Source organism: Astatotilapia calliptera, chromosome 14 (assembly GCF_900246225.1).
Source record: "Astatotilapia calliptera chromosome 14, fAstCal1.2, whole genome shotgun sequence".
NCBI lineage: Eukaryota > Metazoa > Chordata > Actinopteri > Cichliformes > Cichlidae > Astatotilapia > Astatotilapia calliptera.
The window spans coordinates 18590776-18608248 of record NC_039315.1 but is presented as its reverse complement, the minus strand read 5'-3'; the positions used below and the strand labels follow the sequence as shown (position 1 = coordinate 18608248).

Here is a 17473-nt window from a genome sequence, read left to right as displayed (position 1 = left end):
TGGACAGTTACCTGTGATATTCATGCATGGACTCAGTTGGGTAATTGTACAGAAGCTGAACTACGTAGCATACAGTCCTAATCACTTGATTTAGCTATTTATAATGTTTTTTGTTTTTAACAAACATCTCCTCTCCTAATTTAAAATGTCTAAAAACTTCCAAAGCTGATGACTTTGATGACTAAAAATAACGTAAAGCCTCAAGCAAAAAGGAAAAAAATAAAAATCAGTTAAAAAAACAACACTGATTTGTTGATAAGTGGGAGTGTCGGACAAGGAGTGTGAGACAGCTTCTGTCATCCACTGCTTTAAACAGACCAATCACAGAGCCACGAGTGAGAAATCTGCATAAAAGGCTTTTACCATTTTTTAATTAGACAGACAGACCAACTTTGCACTTTTCTTTAGTAAAGATAAATTCTGCACAATTACACCTGTGGATACAAACTCACTCTCCACAAATCTAAAAACTCATTATTCTGAGTCAACATTATTTCATAAAGCACCAAGACACTCCTACTGCCTTCATCTATTCAATGAGAAGATTTTTCAATTACAAAGTGCAACAAAAGAAACCATGACAACTTGCACCACCACCTTTACGCTGTCTACTGACATTGCTGCCTTTTGCATCAGAAACATAAGTAGCCACGACATAATTACTATGATCAAAGTCATCAGAGAGCCTTTCCTCCCCAAGACCCTCCTCTGCATTACTGCGTTCCCATCATTCTCACACCTTCATACACATTCCTGTTGACAGGTCATTTAGATATCTCTTCCACCCGACTAACGCTGATTACAGGTTAGTAATAGTAATGCCATTGCGTGTGAAACATGGAGAGACATAGTAGTCATCCCTGGAACCTGAAAGAAATGGAAAATTGCAATTCATAATATGGCATCGGCATACAATTATTAGCAGAGAAAGAATAATAAGCCTAAGGCCTAACCTTGCTTTCCAGCTGAGTCTATCAAAGAAGGAAAATAGGCTTTTGCAAGCATTCGTGGACAACTATATGACTGAACCTAAAATTTCTGTACCTGCAATGCAGCTACAGATACGTTGAGTTTATTTGATGTTCCATTTTCAGCTTACTGACAGCTGAACCAATCACTGCACGAATAAAAGAGCAGTGCAGCACACCGGCGAATTCTGTGCATGCAGTTTTCATGTGTTATTTCTTCCTGTTAAAGCCCAAACCACAAGAAATAAACAACCTGTGGGGCCACCTGGCAGGTCTAAAGACTCAACAACACTTTGCGTATTACAGTCTCACAGCACCACTGCCACTGTTAGCGAGGACTAGCTAGATTAATGTTCGTGCTGGTGTGCACCATGCCTTTGGGCACAGCTTCACCTCCAGTGCTGCCTCCTCAGCCATTACTGGAAAATATTCATGGATTGGCCACGCTCTATTAGGCTGTCACTGGCTTGGGTGATTAATGAGGCTGGCACATGTGAACGAGTAACTGACAGCAGGCTGCCAACCGACCAAATGACTGTGTAAGCTGACAAAGAAGGGTGGAGCTGGTGCAGTAGGAGCCAAACTCGAATGAGTTTCAGCTGATGGTGCTGCTGAACACAATCCTCGACCAACACACACACAAATCCAGGCATAGTGCCATTTCCTGCATTTTCTGTTGAATGAATGAGGGTCACATGAGAGAGTGCAATCAATACAGCCATGTCATGTCCTGGACCGTCTCCTGCCTGTTGCTAATGTATAATTCCAATGTGGTTACCTCCTCGCTTTCCCGCTCCACACTCTTTCATATCATCCAAGAAGCATACTCCGCTCTCCTCCTCCTCTCTCATTTCAGACTCCCCTTGGTCTCTTCTATCTACCTCTCATCTCCCCTCATTCTCCTTCTTCTCATTTAATTTCCTTTGCAGTCATCTCTTAGCTCACTGACACAGAATAAGAACCTCCCCACCAAACCCCGCACCCACTCACACGGCCAAAGGGAATAAGAAGTGCAATGTTAAAATTTGTTTATTTTCCCCAAACCCGGGTTTGGGGAAAATAAACTAATTTAAATTGCATAACTAATTTAAATTTAAATAAACTAAAATAAACTAATATTGGTGGCCACCAATATTAGAGGGATAGAGTGCCTAAAAGGTTCACTTGTTATCATGGTTCGCACCGCACCAGAGCGGCATTAATACGACTCTCTGTGGAATAAATGTCACAGAAACAGGATTTGATCCCTGAACTGGAAAACTCACAGATACAGGAAATATGTAGGAAAACTACATATTGCACCCCTTAATATTTATTTATATGGGCAAAGTAGGTGCAGGTAAACCACAGATAGAAACAGAGGATTGTCTTTTAGTAAGTTTAATTAATTTATACCATTTTTCATCTTGGAAAGTGTTTAACTGTTTAAAATAACAAAAAAAAAACTTTTTTTTTTCTCTGATTCATTTATTGTCCCCGAATTTGCATGAAAAAGTGAAAGCCCCCCCCCAAACAAAACTAGCATGTTTTGATGTAACACGCCTAGCACACATCTAAGAGGGAAAAAACTCACCTTAGAGGTTATGAATGAAAGGAGACTCCAAAGTATAGAGCCAAAGACAACCAAAGAGAGAAGTTGAAAGCCAGCAGAACTGAGAATTGAGATAGGCGGGGTAGGCAGCTCACTGTGGCTCATTGCCATCTCTACTCTGTCTGACACATGGTTGATATCTGCAGCCTATTTCCTGTCTTCAAAGGCTTGTGCTGATTAGAAAAAAGGTTAGCTGGTGCCACTCAGGGGGTCACGGTGCCTTTGTCTTGGGAGTTGTAATTACTGCATGCTGAACTAGAAGAGGGTGGGAACAAGCCATGATCTAATCTTCCTCTCTATTTACAAAAATAACTTCTCTCAAAGAGATTTTCAATCGTTTTTAAGGTCATTCAGTTAAGTATCTTCAGAACCTAACTGACACTGACAAAGGGGGCGGTCAGATCACTGGTTGTTAGAGTTGCAACCTCTGCCCTTACTTTCCTTTTGTTTCTCTCAACGAGATGTTTTGTTTTGCGCAAAGTGTTTTAAGAGTGCACACACAGTCTTACAGAAAACCCAGCGAGACTGAAGACAGTTTATACATCACATACAACATAATGCGCTAAATCGTAATTTAGTTAATTTAATAAATGACAATGATCTTGAAAAGGGAGACGAAATAAACGCAATTTATTTTTGGGACGCAGGCGTCGGGCGTGCCGCTGTGAGGGAGTTGTAGCTGTGGAGTGCAGCAGCTGCTTTAGAAGGAAACGTGTCGCAGGGTGAGATGTTGATAAAAGCTGCATCTGTTGCCAGAACACAGTCGGCGCGTGTGCGAGATGCCTGTGCACGCTAACACGTGTTAAAGGGTGGCAGACGTTAAACAAAAATGTTTGCACTTTGATGGCAGATGTAGGGGAGACAGTTTGCGAGTCTTCCCCACAGGTATGTGCGATTGTATATTTTGTCACAAGCAATGTTCCCTCTAAATTGCGCGCGTGCACAATGCGCACTGCTGGCACGGTCTCTGCACAGAAAAAATCTGTGTTGCGCACAAAAAAAAAAACCCCTAACCTGAACTGAAATTAAAGTAAATACGTTAACAATTCTGTTTTGCAGTGTTAGTCAATAAGTGACTGGCTGCTCCAGTATGGGATTACAACGATGCCACCTTATCCCATAGTCCAGCCAATCACGCGACTCACATTCGTATATACGCAGCTAATCAATGTCGTTGACAGGCTATGACAGCGTCCTTATGTGCCGGTGTTTTAGCTGGCAAAGCGGCGTGACTGATGAGGAGTGAAGCCACGTTAATGACAACATGTACAACCATTGGAGATGTGAGCAGGACAGACGGAACAGACGGAAAAAGTGTGGACTTCATACCACTTTTTAAATTGTGTTGATAGGCCACGTAAAACCAGAGTTGTGATACAAAATATACGCAGTGTTTGTTTTTCTTCCTGAGTACTATCGTTGTTTATATTTACTGCGGGAAGAAACGGTAAAAACGGCGTTTTATAAGGAAAACGCTTGAAAGCGCTCTCCGCCTGTGAGCAAAGATGAAACCAAAACACCCGCCACCCTTTCACATTGGTCGAAAAACGTACCACGTCGATCAATCAAAACATGGCATTTAGTTGTTAAGAAACGGGAGGAAGTTTTAGGAGTGACGGCGGTGTTTCGAGATGTGAGAGATTTGCGACGTTTAGTGCAAATCTTGTGTAGTTAGCATGTAGTGTAGTCAATAGTTTTGTTGTGTGTGTCAGAACAATGAGGCGACTGCTGAATGTTACAGGTGTTACAGGAGTGATACATCTCCTGTTGTCAGGCCTGCAGGTGTCAGGCTGTTGTTCATAGTGGACAGAAATTATTTTTAGGAGTGGCACAAAATGCCTTGGCTGCATTTTTAGGTAAACAGTTGCAAAAAACTTTGTTGTTTGCAAAACTCAGTAACTTTTTTGAAGAAGTAACTATATAATTAATTGCCCTGCACTGGTCTTTATATGCTGTATTTTGCAGACAGAGAGTTACAGGACTCTCTCCCAGACCACAGACTCATCAGAGCTTTATAAAAAAAAAGAAAAAAAGAAAGAAAGTTGTGTTTTCAAAATTGGAGTTCAAGTTATTTTTACTTCCAATAGTGTTAACATACTACACAGGTCATGAACAAGATTTTTTTTACATTTTCATTGTAGTTGTGGGCTAAAGCAGTTAATTAAAAGTAGTCTAACATAAATGTAAATGCTGTAATTTGATTATTTTAATAAACCATGTAAATTGGATGGATTCGATGCTGGCGTGACCACAGTGCACACGTCTGATGTCGCTCACAGTGGTCCAAGGGATCGCTCTGTGTGTTCGCTCAGACACATGAAAAATTTGAGGGAACATTGGTCACGAGTGTGCGAATGCTGTACTCACAGTCAGCCTGGGCACAGATGAGGCAGGCGGTGGTGCTGTTGAAGAAGGTGAGAAGGCCGGCCACGGCCAGGCTGATGTCGGTGTTTGTTGGTCTCAGGTCCAAAGTGGTGAAGCGGGGGAAATGAACCTTCAAAATGTCCTCTGGAGCCACCTTGACATAGGGCACCTGCACAGAGACACTGATGTCAGACTATGCGTTCCACTTTAATTATTTGCTACTGAGATGTAGGAGTTTTTGCTTTTGAGGTGATGTTTAAAATGCAGCAGACGTCTACAAACAGGAGAAGCGTGAAAAAAAAAAGAGATTAAAATCAAGAGAATGTGGATGCGAACTGCGGGATAAAATAGCAAGTTGCCAGCAGACAGTCAAAGGAAAGAATAGCTCAGATTAAATCTGTTAAATCTGTTATGATGAACTACAGGCAAGGATAGCCCGAGGGTCTGTGGTAATGGGCATATTCAGAAAACACATATTTTTCAGTGAGTGAGGCACTGAGGCTCGTGTAATGTACTAGTCTGGATCTAAAAACGTGTTTTTGTTCCACCCACGCAAACAAGCCCTCGTTAGAGAAATCTTCAGCGTGGCACCGCCTCATCACCAGTTATGAAACATTTGTTTACCTGGCTCACAGTGGGGCCGCTCAGCTGCGCACATTTTAGTAAAACACCCATAAAGCACACGCATGCACACAAATGAATATATAATATATATTTTAGCAGTTATTTATTTATTTTCTTTGTTACCCAATCTTCAGTAATGAAAAGATTTTCTGCGGTATGAGAACTGGCACTATGTGGCCACAGCTTTCACAGGCGAGGGTGGCAAAAGACAACATTGACAAGGAGATTAAAGTACAGACTCTGAACTTTAATTTGTGAAGAAGTTGTAGACCACAGACCATAAATTTTGAATGAAAAAAATAATTACGTTTACCGAGAAGGCAGAAGCTCTGTAAAAGATTTTTGTTTTTTTGTCATTTGTTGCTGTCTTCCAGCAGGAATACAGAGCCAAGTGAAGCGTGGCCAAAGGATAATCCCATGAAATTTTGGTGCAGATCTGAACTGATCGGGAAAAATATCCAGATATTTATGTAGTTTTCACATCACTGAAGAGTAGACTATCGGTCTTGACAGAGGTCAGAACTCTCAGAGCACCTTTCTAGTTGGATTGTGGAACATGAGCCCCAATAACATCAACAAAACCATGGTATCATCCCTGGTGCTCTGTCAGTTCTCTAATGCATCACCCCACTTGTTTCTTACCTGCTTTAAACATATCAAATTCAAAGCGTTAGTGATCTTACTGCCAGCCCACATCAACAGATGGCTCTGCTGATGGCCTTCTACATATCCAAACGACAAATCTCATATTGGGCATGCTGTTTAAGCTGCTTTAACCTTCCCACGGCTGCTGGCTGCTGTGCAAACTGCTTTGCAGCCCACTTCCACCCCAGCTCCTTCTTTCATGCTGTGGAAGACCTAATAAATATCACGACTGCATTGCTCTCTGTTGGGGTCTTGCTGCTGCTGCTCTCTCCGCTTCCATTTATACATATGGAGTGAAGGGGAGGTCTCAGGTTACTGCAGGAGTTGGCTGCAGGTGGACTTTTTTTTGACTGTAGCTGTTCTGACTGAACACGAAATCTTTAGCAGAGGTTAAATGATTGCCCTGACCACTTAGAAATACTCTACTTAGCAATACATTTTAGGAACTGTAGAATAACAGTTATCACAAGCAGCCACAAACACTGTATAAATATAGAGCAAACAGCAAAAATCAATAAATATATCATTCTAAAAACTTAAAAACACAATGTGTGCTTTTAAAAATGGCCATACGCATTCAATAATACCTAATAGAGTTAAATTACTACATTGAGTATTGCATCTTGACATTAAAGTGCATGCTTTATTATACCAGTCCTCCAAAAAAGGAAGTGGACTAAAGGTACGAGTACAAGAAAGCCAGCCAAGCATCATTAAAAATCAATAAATATCTAATTCTTCAATTCCAGACTCACTGTGATTCACACTTCTCAATGAGATTGAGTCCAAGGCTTTTATAGCAATGATTTGTTGTAGCTGTATAAATAGCTGTATTCCTTAGCCACTCCTAATGAATTTATCATCCTGACACTAACAGGTCTATCTAACACCGTTCTAACAGCAGCACATCCCTGCTGTCAGAAGGGAGGTTAAGTATACCGCAGCTAACCTTGGAGCCATCGAGGTTCCCTGAGTTCAGCAACAAATCTGAACCGGGGCTACCAACAAATCTGCTGAACTTCAGAAAAATCATAAATTACATTCTCCCTCTATTCAAAAACACGACTCCCATCTATTTCCCTCCGATGAAATCCATCTCTGCTTCAGTTCCCAATGTGATAATGTGAATGGATACATGCTGTCGGGGCTCACAGTGAGACCTGGGAGGAAATAGGGAAAGTGGGAAAGTGCGAATGAGTGTGGTAGGTGTCGGGTTGGTCAGCTGGCAAGGCACTGCAGTAGAGCGCAGTGGGGCATGAAGGGGACGCAGGAGGACGTGCTGGGTCCGAAAGGAGGAGCAGGGAAGGGAGCCTCTTCATCATGCCAGATTGCCTGTCTGTGTGTTTCCCAGCACCAATACATTGCATTTCCCCCTTGCACCCATACACCCACGATTGGTTTTCCATCCCTGCCCATCAGGGTGTAATGGAGTCCCTGAATGTCTGAATGGATGGAGGCTCGTCCCCTACTGACATCCTCGGTTCGAATGCAATTCATTCCCATCTAAGAGTGCTAAAATCAGACTAATAGCCAAGCATCACACCGGGGGAAATGTGGCCCTGTTTAGGTGAGTCCTGGTGCATTTTCGCAGTTGTTTTTACTAAAACTTCCTCATTTATAGCTCTTTCTCTACCACTCCAGATTGTTTATTCTTTTTCCACGTCCTCCTTCGCTACCCAGTCTTTCCTTCCTTTTCAGCACTGAGGACTGTTGCTATCTGCCCCTGATGACTAAGGGAACCTGACACGCTTCGATAGGCCGTATCTGAAGCAGTGCGGCTTTAGAAAGCTGCTTACAAAGACACACACACATTCACAGTCACATGCATACACACGGATACATATACTTTGTCCTTTTCCATCAAATTGGCCCACTGGGCCCAACTGCTATAAACGCTGGGGTCCCAAGGGAACTACTTGGCTCTGAGTCTTGAATCATCATCAAATTCCACAGCATGCAGGCAAGACTCAAAAAGAAAATACCCAAATAGACAACCAAATCATTTCTCATGAATTTACCATATTTATTGGAAGAACTTCATTAACACCCGTTATTTTATAGTGAAAATCCACTCAGTGATTATTTGCCTTTTCATAAGATAAATACGGTGAAAATGGCTGTTTAACTATAGACTAAATGCAGCTAACAGCAAGGCAAGCGAGGACGTTATATATCATAAACAAATTTCCCTTTAGTCACAGCAACATGATTAATTGGTTGTTAAACGGGAGCAGTCGATGCGCTCATCGTGTGAAAAAGTGTTTAAAATCAAGAGTTTAAACAGGGCTACCGAAAGCAACGAAAATCAATCTCCACATTACTAACAGAAAGCTGTCAGCCACATCAAAGTCACCTGCCAGACTTCTTATCTGCAACCACCAGCTAGTATCAGTCACTCTGCTGGTCGATTAATCCCCCCACCACCAAAAAAGCCAAACATCTTTTCTACATGTGTCTTTGCAGGGCACAGCTTCAAACCAAACAGCTGCACCACTTTCAGTTTAGCTTTGGCACAAACTCACCGTCAATCCTGATCTACGCTGAGTTAATTTTGAGCCAAACTGGCAGGTCTCACTATTTACGACTTGTTGATTCTCTCCAACTGACAACAGCAGCAATTGTGCAGATTTGTTGTAATGGTTAAAGTTGCACTTTTCACTCTTCTCTTAGAGTATACAATTAAGCAGACAATTCTTATCCAGCTAACATCTAATTTTATAATCTAGGAGTCACTCCTGTCTTTGTTATTTTCTTATATTGATCTTATTTTCAGTCAGATTGCTATCTGCATGCACTCGCCCACTTTGTTTGCTACACTATGCTAGTTCTGATTTGGTGTCCGTTTTTTCTTTCGAACTGTCCTAATTCTGGTCCACATTGACATGACGGCATCACAAAGTTGCTGACGATTTGTTGGATGCACATCTATGATGGGAACGTCCCATTCCACCACATCCCAAAGGTGCTCTATTAGACTTGTCACTGCAAAAGCTGTTTGAGATCAGAAAATACGACAATGTGGACAGAAAGAGACGGACATGTCAGCAACAATACGGAGGCCGAGGATGCTCCACACCACCAGCAGTCTGAACTGTTGACACAATGCAGACTGGATCCATGCTTTCATGCTGTTTGCAAGAAATTCTGATGCTACCGTCTGCTGCCAAATCACAACAGCAATGGCTTTGAGGTGACTGCGCTGTTGTGATTTGGGATTCCAACCAGGAAATCTTTTTCCAGTATGTTATTGTCCAATTTTTAGTGAACATGTATGAATTGTAGCCTCAGTTTAGTGTTCTTAGCGGTTAGGAGAGGGTGCTGCTGTAGCTCATCTGCTCTAAGGTTCAGTGTGCTGTGCATTCAGAGATGCACTTCTGCATCGTTTGGTTGCAGTGAGTGGTTATTTGAGTTACTATTTTCTTCCTATCAGCGCAAAACAATCTAGCCAGTCTCATGTCCACACATTTTTACCCAGAGAACTGACGCTCACTGGATATTTTCTCTTTTTCAAACCACTCTCAAACCATTCCATATAAACTCTACACAACAGCTGAGCCACATTCAAAATCACCTTTCTTCCTTATTCTGATGCTCAGTTTAAACTTCAGTGGGTCGTTTTGACCACATCATATGCCTTCATGCACTGAGTTGCTGACATGTGATTGGCTGATTAGATATTTGCACTGATAAGGTGTACCTAAAGAAGTTGCCAGTGAGTCTATGGCGAATGTTATGCTCGCCTTAACACCTCTTAACAGATGCTTACGTTTATAGTTTGTTCCCTCTATGGCAAAGCCCTGAAAACAAGCTGACAATAAGTCACTGTAACTCTTAAGGATTCAGTTAAATATGGGGATCCCGTTCCATCAAATGCTGGGACTACTTGGGCTTCCACATGCTGAAAAGTCACATCATGTCCACTTCAAGTTATAGCTTGCTATTTTTATAATTGGACTGAATATGAGGTGACCGACTTGCATGCAGACACCAGTTGCGATTGTGCATTGGTAAAAGAGAGACTTAAGCTAAGTTGAAAAGAATGGAGACGATTGCTGAAAGAGATACAGACTGAATTGTGTCAGGCTGTCAGGCTTTACTTGCATGTTAAGTTATATTATATTTCAATCATCTTTCAAAGGTAGAAATGATGAAACAAATTATCATGCATTTAACTGATACATCACCAACGTTTATCCATTCACCTAAGGGACAAGGAATTACTCCAAGCAATGTAAACAACTTGCCGATACTTGTAAACGAGCTGTACATTAGAATTAGACGTAAGCATCTTTATAGCATCTGCTCATGGCTTTGACGTTATCGGTGTGGGAGTGAAAAAACCCTGGGCAAACAACAAAGCCTAATATAACTGCTCTGCTTTTAATAATTTGGGAGCTTCACTGTTGATAAAACTAAATAACACAGTGACTGCTGTGAAGAAAGACAGGCGTGCATCGGGGGAACGAAGGGTGGGCGAGGGGAGGGAGTCGGCGTGCAAATGTGAGGCAGAAGAAGGGAGAGAACGGGGGGAAGACGGGGGAGAAACTGACAGTCTGACTGACAGAGGAAGAGAGCAATGAGGTGAGTGACAGAGGAGGCAGAGGCAGGGGAAAGTGTGCATAGGTCAGGGGAGGAGGAAAACATAAACAGACGTAACAGACATAAACAGGGAGTGAGAAATAGCAAAGGGGTTACAATCAGCACTCATTAAATGGTGTCATTGAATTTAGCCGTGTGAAATTTGATTCTGTTGTCAAAGGCAATCTGTTTGATGTTTCCCCCTTTATTGGTTCATTTCTCAACACGTACAGTTTCAGGGAATTCAATAACAACATCAGCATTTAGCTTTGTTATTGTTTGGTCTCAGCGGGCTAAAAACATATTCAGAGTATTGTGGCTCTCATTTATTATTTAGAAGACGCGGACTTTATTGTCTGTTACAACAGGAAGCTGTACAAGCTGCTTGCGCTTTATTCGTTATGTATTAAACTGAGCCGAGTATTGCACTTAATTACTTTTTTCGGTTCTAAGTTAAATATGTCTCTATCTGTAAGAATCACCAACTGTCAATTCCACAAAATTTTCAATAGCTAGTGAGAATATTAGTGCTCGAGACTGGAATCATGAAATGTTGTTCTAGGTACCAGCTAGACAGTGAAATACAAACTGCAAACCTCATCACTGCAGGGCTGGAAACAAGTCAAGTGTTTTAAAAAATATAAATATTTATATTTCAAAATAGTCCTTTAGGGACAGCTTTGCATTGAGCGAGATTCAGTTATGTTGGACTATCCTGTGTTTATGCATCTGCAGCATTGAGAGGCAATAAAAAAGATGGATCTAGCTTCTGGCTCTGAAACGTGGACCTACTCGGAAGTCCTTTAAATCTACATTCTACTTACTGGCCACTAGGGGGCGATATATGTGGCCACGCACTCACTGAAGCCTGACCTCTGCAAACTCTTTCTTGGGCTCAGTCAGTGTTTTCATGTCGTGTTAAATAAATTGTCTGCTTGATTTTATAAATTTTGGTCACTGTAAGTGCCAGACAGGAAGATTATCCAGGGGACGTTCATTGATCAACAGCACCTAAAGCGATTCACTCACAGCCTCGTAACATTTGGTTGTCAGTGGCTGTTTTTAAATTTGGTAAGATATTAAATTTCTTTTTATATACTGTCCACACTGAAATATATCAGTCAGCAACATCCTTGTCTCTTCATTGGTGGAAGCCTCAGCGCCGTTATTCACAATTAAGCTTAGTTTGACTGATTAGGCATTCTTCCTGTTAAAAGGAATTTTTTTCCTTCCCACTGTCGCCAAAGGGCTTGCTCATAGGCGGGCATATAATTGTTGGGGTTTTCTCTGTTCTTTGTATTATTGTAAGGTCTTTTCCTTACAATATAAAGTGCCTTGAGGCAGCTGTTGTTATGATTTGGCGCTATATGGACATATATGGACACATATATGGACACATATATGGACACACTGTGATATATATGTGTGTGTCTGTGTGCGTGCAATTCCTGCAGTGTGACAGCAAGGCTGGCAGGTCTGCAGACTTAAGTTTGACAGCCGTTTAATGAGGGAGCTCTCACAGGATACAGGGTTTGCACAGGAACTTGCACACAGCGAGCAGTGGAAAAGGAGGAACCTTTATATGGCTGCAAAAATGCCTTTACGCAATTACAATGTGCTAACTATATATTACCTTAATTACACTGAAATTACTCTCTGGTCTCCTTGGATTAACTATTTATGAACTCACATGCCAGTGATGCACTCTAACACAATTTCACAATAACAATTTCTTTGTATTCTCTCAGCAGTAACCTCTGGCTACCCCTTTTTAATAGAAAATTTGAGCTTACATTCAAGGAGAATAGTTTGAGGTATTAGTGAAGAGACCAGTGCTCTGAGCTGAAGTGAAGGTGAAAGCTAATTTCCCTTTCGGCCAGTCCAACAAGCCCTGGGTTGCCTCGGTTGTTGAGTTTACAAGTGCCCAAGTCATTCTGCTACCTGTCGGATGTGAACCTAACAGGAGCATGACGGGAGGGGGGGTCTGGGTGAGAGGAGTTGAAGAGGAGGTGGACGTGCAGTAGTGCCATATGGAGGGCAGAGACATAATCAACAACTACATCTGCTGGCTTGGACTCACAGGGGCATCAGATCAAAACTCAGTTTAATAACGTATCACTGTACTTTTATGGGTCTTGGAACACGTCAGGCGCTGTGACTCATTTACATTAACACATGTTGACCTGGTCATTAATTAGCATACAACGCATGCTTGGCAGGAAGCTTAAACTGTCCTTGAAAACACTTAGCACTTCTGCCAAGTGGACAGCAGCCACTCAGTCTCAGTGAGTTGAGTAGAGGTCTGCCTAAGCCAGAGGAAGAACAGTTCATCTAGCGTAAAAAGCGACATAGCTAATCAGTTTGGACATCACCAGTTGCAGAAAACCCGCCAATAGCGCAACACAGAGTACGAAACCTGGCTCGGTGTAACTTACTGCAAGCCAGGGAGTTATGTTGGCCACTGAGCACTGGAGAACAGATGCTGTTGGAGACATTGTCCATCAGTCAGCAAGTGTGATGCCAAGGCCAGAATGCCAGAGAGGAGCTGGCAGAGGTGTTGATCCAGGGTGGCAGGAGATGGAGGAGGGCAGGTGGTAGTCTATTATAGCTACCTGGTCCCCTCCTTTTGAACCAAAAGGTTTATGAGGGTTTTGGGAGACCAGATGCTGGCATTCAGAAAAGGCAAAATCTCGTGGGAAAGAAAGTGGCGATGAGACACTGGAGATAAGTGAGGAAGAGTGTCAATGTTGTCCTCCCAGCAATCTCCATTCATGACCGCCGGCTCATCCCAGTCTCAGGCCATGCAGCCAGATCTCTATTTGTGGTAGTAATGAGCCGGCATCTGGTCCCTGCAGTCAGAGCAGAAGCAGACCAGTGATAAAGATGAAGTGGGCTGTGGATCCCACGGTGCCTTTTAGGAGAGTGGAACATTGACCACGAGATCTCTATCTCATTGATCAGCCAGTTCAGACAGAAAAAAGTTCCTTTCCTCCAGAGAGGTCTGTTCCTCACACCACTGCTCTACTCTCCAGCAAAATTCTTTGTGTGGAAAAAAAACCCAGAGAGATGCTTTAAAACTCCCTGTTTGTTAACCAGCTGATTTTAAGCAGTGATTGTAAGGAAAAAAATGCTGTTCTGATTTGTGGAGTTACCTCACACCTCTGATTGAACCTCTGATTAGCTGATTAAACTAAATAAGGTATTTACCAGGAAATATGGTCCTAAACAGTATGCACACTCCAAGTGTTTATCCAGCGCGCTGAAACATTGTGGTATTGCTGAATCCAGAACTTTCCGCAGGGAGTTTTGATTGAGAAAGAGTTTTGTTTTTTTTATCTATCTGTGGGACTAATCCATTTCTGGGAGTCTGGCCAAATGTTTGAGTTACACCACCCAAAACAAAGCACAGTTACACTACAAAACTGGCTAACAGTTGGCCAGCAAATCTTTGGGAACATGGCCTTTGAGCTGAAAAGAGTTGATGGGGAGACAAAAGATGCGAATGCTCTCGACGGGTCCAGCTCACAGAGTGAAAATTCAGTCGGCTGCCGAAGCAACACCGGCTGGGTTAAGTATTGTCTCCTTTCACATGATGCAAAAACTCTGTTTCGTCTTTGTCTGCCACGCCAAGTAGCAAACAAGCAGAATCCCTCCTCATAGATCAGATCACAGCAATTATCTAAATACATTTTGCTGTCGGCTCTCACCTGGGAGTCGCTCTGTATTGAATCCCAAAGATAAACTCGAAGCGTTGGCTTTCAGACAAAAAAAGCAGGTATGAATTTCATGCGCCGGCTCTGCCAGGGTGGCACTGACAAGACAGATCAATGGTTGTTGTGAGAAAAGGGTCAGCATAGGTGCAGGCAACAGCTGTGCTCATCTAATTATAATTAAGAAGACACAGGAAAAAGCACCTGCGTTTTGGTTGTAAGTATACTAAATGTACTGATGCCGCATGTACACTTCATCACACGTATGCATATGAACCTTGAATTATGGTCCTATTATGTATTATTCATGACTGTAATTAAATTACTGGCTCATTATGAATAAATATGCAGCAGTGGAAGATTTCTACTTCTATAGTATTTAATAGATTTATAATGCAGCAGGAAAGAAATGCCAAAGATCAATTGGCATTTGGTTATAGCTAATAGAATGAAATAATTTATCCCGCTGACACTGCTTCCTAAACTAAAGGCAGCAGCCTTGACACCCTAGTACTTTACAAGCCCAGCGACAGATTGGCGACCTGTCGAGGCGCCAGCTTTCCCCCTCCGCAACCCTGAATTGGGTAAGCAGAAGAAAATGGATGAATGAACGGATGGATGGATAGTACTTTATATGCTCTAGTTCGAGGCAAACAGAAAAGCTCTTTAGCGGACCAAAAAGGAAGCAAAATGTGTGAAGGATGATGCTGCTCCACTTCTGAGACTTCTTCAGCTGAGCACCTGCCATTAAACCCTTTTCGCTTTCACTTCTGAGCCTAATATTTAATTCCCAAAACTTTCCAACACATAGACAGATGGACACAAATGCACGCATACAAAAAAAGAAAAAGAAAAGGAGCTGTGCCTTGATGCAAGTCATTCCAGGTTTTTCATTTAGCTTGCAGTCTTAAAAAACACTGAAGGGAAGTTTGATCGTTTCATCTAAAGATCCCAGAGATGTTCCGACGACGATAACAAGCAGACGGAGCAGCAAAACAAGTAGATTAAAACTCGAGTACTCGAACCTAAATTGATTTCACAAACAGGGTCAACATCAAAAAACATTGCACTGCACACAGCAGTGAAAAGCAAATTAGCATTATGCTTTGCTGTATTTCATTACTTCTGTACAAATACTAAGCTGTGAGCATCTCTAAAAGTCTGAAATCTTTTTGTGAGATTTCAGCAGGCGCCGTGCCGTCTCCCCATTGCTCTGGATAAGCAAGCTGCATCTGAAGTTAAATATGTGTCCTCCTACAGCTGGTTGTACTACATTGAAGTAAAATGCAGATCAGCTCTGTTTAATCAGCTCAGACTCGGAGTTGTGAAGAATAATGTGCTGCTTGCTGCCAATGCGACGCTGTTTGCAGCTGGAGCGAGTTGTATTTTACATATAGTGGTCTTAAAGCTCAATTTCAGTGGAGAACTGAACCGTAAGCTGCCCCCATCCCCAAGCAGAACAGGACCCACATAGCAGAACACATACCGCTACACACTCAAACACAGAGATTTATTGTGAGACTGATAGAGGGTGATTAGGCAGACGCAGAGGGAGAGAGAGGGAGAGTTTGTTTCTGAAAACTATCCCTCCATCTCTCTTTATTAGAGTGGCGCATCCTGACCCGCTAGTCATCTGCAGCTGCTATCTGAGAAGAACTTGGGTAGAAGGGAAATGGCAGGAAAAAAGACAGGCGGAGGAGGTAAAATGGAAAAGAAAAATAACGTATAAGAGGAGACAGGAGAGGAAAAAGTAAGAAAGAGGTGAGAATGAGGACAACACAGAGGCGAGATCAGCGGAAGCTTGTGTAAGGGCAGTAATAGCAGATATTAAAGGTGGAACAAAAGCAGAGAGGTGAAAATTGGTTAAAGCTGGGATGGGGTGAAAGAAAGGAAGAAACTACTAATAAACTGGGCAATGACAGGAGAATAGTATAAGACCAGACAGCAAAGGATAGAGATGTTTGTTACATCTGCAGAAAAGGAAAGGTTGCACACCATATAAAGAAAAAATACAACATCAGACTCAGCTTCAAGGATGCGAACAGACAACACACCTTGGTGTTCATGTAATCAGATGAAAGACTTGCTTGCTATGGGGACTCTGTATGCCACCAAGCTAGTTAGCTTGGTGGCATACAAAGCAGCAGTGGAATCAGGAGAGTGACTGATAAGACTGATACCTTGGATCTGTATTTAGTGCATGGAATAAGTAATAACCGAGCCGTCCCACAGGAAAACAGTCAAACAAAATCAACTGAAGAAACTGTGACATGTTGTTAAAATCACCAGAAGAAAGGAATCAAACGAACAGACGCCTTTCTTCTCGTCCTTAAAGTGAGTTATTTAATTCCCAGACGCACAGCGCCAGGGAGTATTAAAGAATAATAATGGTTATTTAAAACACATTTTGGAGACCAAAATGCCTCCAGCAAATTGCATTTCTTTAAAGCCGCATAAACTATAACGACAATCCCAGTCATGATGAGACGAAAACGAAACAAACAAACCAAAAAATACATATTATGCACAGATGCGTTACAGTGCATGAAATTCATAATAAAATGCATTTTCACTGCATATGAAGTTAAAGGACTTATACAGTGACAGTTGTTCATAGTGATGGTGAAAGTAAAAGTGCACTCATGATTCAGTAGATTTAGATCCACCTTTAGCAGTAATAATGTTAAGTATTTATTGCTTTTGCATGACTCTCTGAGTCTCTCATATCGTTGTGGAGGAACTTTGGTCCATTTTTCTTCACGAGGTTGCTTCAGCTCATTGAAATTTGTGTTTATGGACCGGTCGTCCAAGGATCCGTCACAGCATTTCAATCAGGCTGAGGACTGGAGCCATTGCAGTACCTTGATTTTTTTTCTTAGATTTGCTGCTGTGCTTGAGGTTATTGTTCTGTTGTCCTGTTGCATGATGCACATTTTTGTCAACTTTTGGCTGTCGGAAAAGTCGCCGGGTCCTGTGGCTGTAAAACAAGCCCA

General features: G+C 42.1%; 1 protein-coding gene across 4 annotated transcripts in view; it reads right to left on the bottom strand.

Moving 5' to 3' along the window:
• grik4 (glutamate receptor, ionotropic, kainate 4) overlaps window positions 1-17473 on the bottom strand; it is a 351349-nt gene that overhangs the window by 104122 nt on the left and 229754 nt on the right. For all 4 annotated transcript variants that reach the window (XM_026191921.1, XM_026191925.1, XM_026191923.1 and 1 more), the window contains one exon: window positions 4927-5092. In XM_026191921.1, coding sequence (XP_026047706.1) covers window positions 4927-5092 — 166 coding nt within the window. The remainder of the gene's footprint in view (window positions 1-4926; window positions 5093-17473) is intronic.